Source organism: Myotis davidii, unplaced genomic scaffold (assembly GCF_000327345.1).
Source record: "Myotis davidii unplaced genomic scaffold, ASM32734v1 scaffold449, whole genome shotgun sequence".
Classification (NCBI taxonomy): domain Eukaryota; kingdom Metazoa; phylum Chordata; class Mammalia; order Chiroptera; family Vespertilionidae; genus Myotis; species Myotis davidii.
In genome coordinates, this window is record NW_006383007.1 from 1789258 (window position 1) to 1793659 (window position 4402).

The 4402-nt window shown below is 39.3% G+C and overlaps 1 protein-coding gene across 1 annotated transcript; it reads right to left on the reverse strand.

Annotated features, from left to right (window-relative positions):
- Positions 1-1101: 1101 nt before the first annotated feature.
- Positions 1102-2760, reverse strand: GK2 (glycerol kinase 2). Its single transcript, XM_006778186.1, has one exon. It carries the CDS (start codon positions 2758-2760, stop codon positions 1102-1104), a length of 1659 nt encoding a protein of 552 aa, XP_006778249.1.
- Between the last annotated feature and the right edge of the window lie 1642 nt (positions 2761-4402).

Consider the following 4402-nt stretch of genomic DNA (forward strand, 5'->3'; position numbering starts at 1 on the left):
CACTAAAAGATTTATGTATGTAGCAGTGCACTTAAGACTACTTTTTGTATAAGCTTGTTTTATAAATAGGCTACTCTAATCAGTGCAAGTAGTGAGACTATGTAAAATGTCTGAAGAATTTTAACTTGGCAAATATTTTCCCGGGAAATGTCTAATCTATGAAAATACTAAATTTCTATTGTAAGATTTATGTTTCCACTAAACATTCAGTAAAGGTAATGTGGTTTCCCTACTATGCACAACATAGGACTTTGGTGTCTATTAAAAACAACAACATAGATTATTTTTGTTTGAGTAGTCAGTTTTTTTTCTACTTGAAAATAATGTTTACTGTAATATTCCACAATTTTTCAGCATACACCCACCTAAGTCAATTAAATAAAAAGGTATAATGTAAGTAATTTAGTTGAAATCATAATATACTTTTAAAAAAATAACAAAAGTTAAAATGTAAACACTGCCTCTTTAAGAAGAAGTTTCTCCTGGTAATACGCATACACACTGCCCCCCCCCCCCCCATATTTTAAGATACACACACACACACATATATATATATATACATATATATATATGCACGTTTACACTAAAAGATTTATGTATGTAGCAGTGCACTTAAGACTACTTTTTGTATAAGCTTGTTTTATAAATAGGCTACTCTATAGGACTTTGGTGTCTATTAAAAACAACAACAAATCCCTGAATTTTGGGAGGTTGGTTACATCTCTTAAGTGTGTGTAGCACCAATAACCAAATCCTGCTCCATAGTGTTAGGAAATGCCTGATGTGTTCAGGAAGACTATTCAAAAAGAATCTGCATAGTCTTTATTCTAAAGGGCGTGGAGCAGAATTTTATGACAATGGAGAGGGTTAGCCCCCAATGTGGCTGGCCCAACCTTCACTGTCAGTGTTAAAAAACACACCAAATATTTCCATAGTGATTTTTGCTGTCATTTATTTACTTCAAGTCACAGATCCACTGCAGGGTTCTCTAAGTCATGTAGCAAGTGGTTTCCAAATAAGCTCAGCCTGTGATGGTGTCATCAAGCTAAGAGATGGAATTGCGAATTCTTTCCTTGTCTGAAAAGCTCATGCACGGTATGCTTATGGCATCCCGGAGATGTACCTTGCTCCAATTAGCATCAGCAGGCTACTCACTATGAAAAAGCCCAAGGGCAGACTAGAGAAGGCAGGGGAAACAGTACTTTCAGGAGTCTGAGTTGTAATCCAGCCCATTGACTTCATCGTAGCTTTCTTCCATGTAGAATAACGACTTTCGCTTTCCATGGCATTGATCTGTGGCTCAATCCGTTCCATCACCACGGCTGACAAATCCTCGGGCTTAAGACTCCAAACGCCCACCCCTTCTGCAGCTCCCGCTGCCATGGCGGCTCCCAGTGCGGTTGTGTCAGCGACAGTGGGCTTGATGACTGGAATCCGCAGAATGTCTGCTTGTAGCTGCATAAGAATTCTGTTTTTGGTCATTTTCCCATCCACCTGCAAATGGCTGAGTGGAATTCCACAGTCACGGTTCATGGCATCCAAAATCTCTCGGGTTTGGAAACAAACAGCTTCTAATGCAGCAAAAGCAATATGACTTTTATTGGTGAACTGAGTGAGCCCACAGATGATCCCTCTGGCGCTGGGATCCCAATGAGGTGCATATAACCCTGAAAAGGCTGGGATGAAGTAGCAGCCGTAAGAAGTACCTGCTTCCTTAGCAAGTTCTTCAATTTCTTCTGAGGACTCTATAATTCCAAGATTGTCTTTTAGCCAGCGAATAACTTCACCGGCTATAGCAACCGAACCTTCCAGTGCATAACATGCTGGCTTGTTTTTGCCTAATTTGTAAGCCACTGTGGTCACAAGGCCGTGGTCAGAAAACACACACTTACGGCCAGTGTTACACAGTAAGAAGCAACCTGCTCCATACGTGTTTTTGGCTTGCCCTTCCTGGAAGCACATCTGTCCCACCAATGCAGCAGACTGGTCCCCCAAACACCCAGATATGGGCACCCCTTCTAAGGACCCAGTCTTCATTTGGCCATAGATCTCAGAAGAACTGCAGACGTTGGGAAGAATGTTCATCGGAATTTCAAAAAAATTACAGAGCTCCTTATCCCATTCCAAAGAGTGAATGTTGAAGAGCATCGTCCTGCTGGCATTGGTCACATCCGTGCAGTGGACGCCTCCCTCCGCGCCTCCCGTCAGGTTCCACATGAGCCAGGAGTCAACGGTCCCAAAGAGGGCTCTCCCTTCTTTTACAGCCTTTTGAACGCTTTCCACATTGTCCAGCAGCCAACGAAGTTTCACGGCGCTGAAGTAAGTGCTCAGGGGAAGGCCCGTCTTGGACTTGACAAAGTTATTATTTCCTGGAATTTTTTTGCTCAGCTTCTCCACGGTAGACTGGGTTCGTAGGTCCAGCCAAGCGATAGCGTTGTAGAGCGGCTCTCCGGTCAGCCTGTCCCAGACGAGAGTGGTTTCCCGCTGGTTGCTGATGCCGATGGCTTTTATGTTGGATATGTCGATATTCAGTTCGCTGAGCTGCTCACACGTTTTCTCGATGCACTCAAAGACAGACTGAATAATTTCGTTCGGGTCCTGTTCCACCCATTCTTCTTTTGGAAGCTCTTGTGATATTCTCACTTGATGTTGAGCAAATACCTCGGCTGTTTTGGGATTGAAAACCAGAAAACGAGAGGAGTTCGTCTCCTGGACCACTCCCCCCACCAAGGACTCCCCAACTGACTTTGGGGCTGCCATGAAAGCAGTCGGTAGGCTCAGCTGCGCCGTTTCCAGGTGATGGAGGTGGGGGGCGGGGAGGGGCACGCGGTGCCTCCGGAGTCTAAGGCGCAGGCGCAGCACCTACCTGGGCTGCACCTGCAGCAGCTCGAGGCAGCCGTTGTCCGCTAACTGGTGCTACACCTCACCCCACCCCCACTCCCACCTACTCAGTTATCTTTTAAGGAAGTTTTAGTTGTTTTAGAAAATCATATATTTACCCACATAATTACTATTAGCGGTGCTTTCCGTTCTACAATGTGGATGCATATTTCTGTTACTTTCTTTCTGTTTGCAAGATTTCCTTCAACATTTCTTGTAGTGCACGTATGCTGAAAATGAATTATTTCTACTTTCGAATGTCTGAAGTATTTCCTCTTAATATTTAAAGGTTTTTTTTTCTAAATATAGAATTGTAATGAATGTATTTATTTATTTAAATTATGGGCCCCAAAAGTATTGCTTCACCATCTTGTGTCATTTCAGGTGTGAACATCATTGTCACCCTTATTTTTATCATATCTATTTTCTTTCACTGCCTTTAAATTTGTTTCTCTTTATGAATGGTTAGTTTTATAATGATGTTTCTTGGTGTATTATTTTCTGTGTTTGGGGCTCATGAAACCATTAGAGTTATAAATTTCATAAAACTTTGGGCCATTATTGACACAAATATATTTTATCTTCTCTATCTCCTCTGCCTTAGGGAATCCAATCACACATATTGGAATTGTTCTGCAGATCACTGATGTTCTACTCATTATTATAATTATCTTTTCTTCCTATGGTTCTTTTTAGATAATTTCTATTGCTATGTCTTCAAGTTTACTAATCTTTTCTTCTCCAATGTCTAACCTGCTAATTCATGCAGTATATGTTTCACCTCATCATGGTAGTTTCTTGCAAGAAGTTCAATTGGAGTTTTTGAAATATTACTTAATTTTTAACACATGAACTACAGTTAGATACTTTTAATTTTCTGCTAGTTGTAACATCTGTGTCAGTTCTGGTTCAATTTTGACTGATTAATTTATCTCCAAAAATTTTATGAGGTCAGAAAAAGCAAAATTAGCAACCAAACTTAATTTGAATGGTAAGGGATTGATATCAGTGGTAGATGGTATAGATTTTCCTGATAATATCTTTGTTTAGTTTTAAAAAATTCCATCAGAAATTTTCTAAGCAAAAATTTTGAGACGATACTTACCAGTATGTCAGTGTACCATATTATGTTTGAATTTGCATGGAACAGATTGTTTTTAAATTTTTAAAATGTTACATTTTTCTTCCCAATTATTTGGCATCAGTGAACATCATATATATATAAATCTACACAATAAAAGGATTTGACCCAAAATTTCATCTTTATATTTTCTCTCCCCTGCCATACCAAGATATATATACCCAAATGTTTCCAAACCCATTAACTTAGGGATACTTTAAAGAATTTTATATTTAATACAAGTAACTTATTAATAAAATTATCAGATCTGAGTATTAGTTTATATTTAGTTTCACTGTTAATAAATTATAACTACTAAATAACCAGATTACAATAGTCTTAATTCAGTTTAGGAAGAAAGTTGATTTAACGTTCTTAGAGTAATTGCAAATTAAATGATGG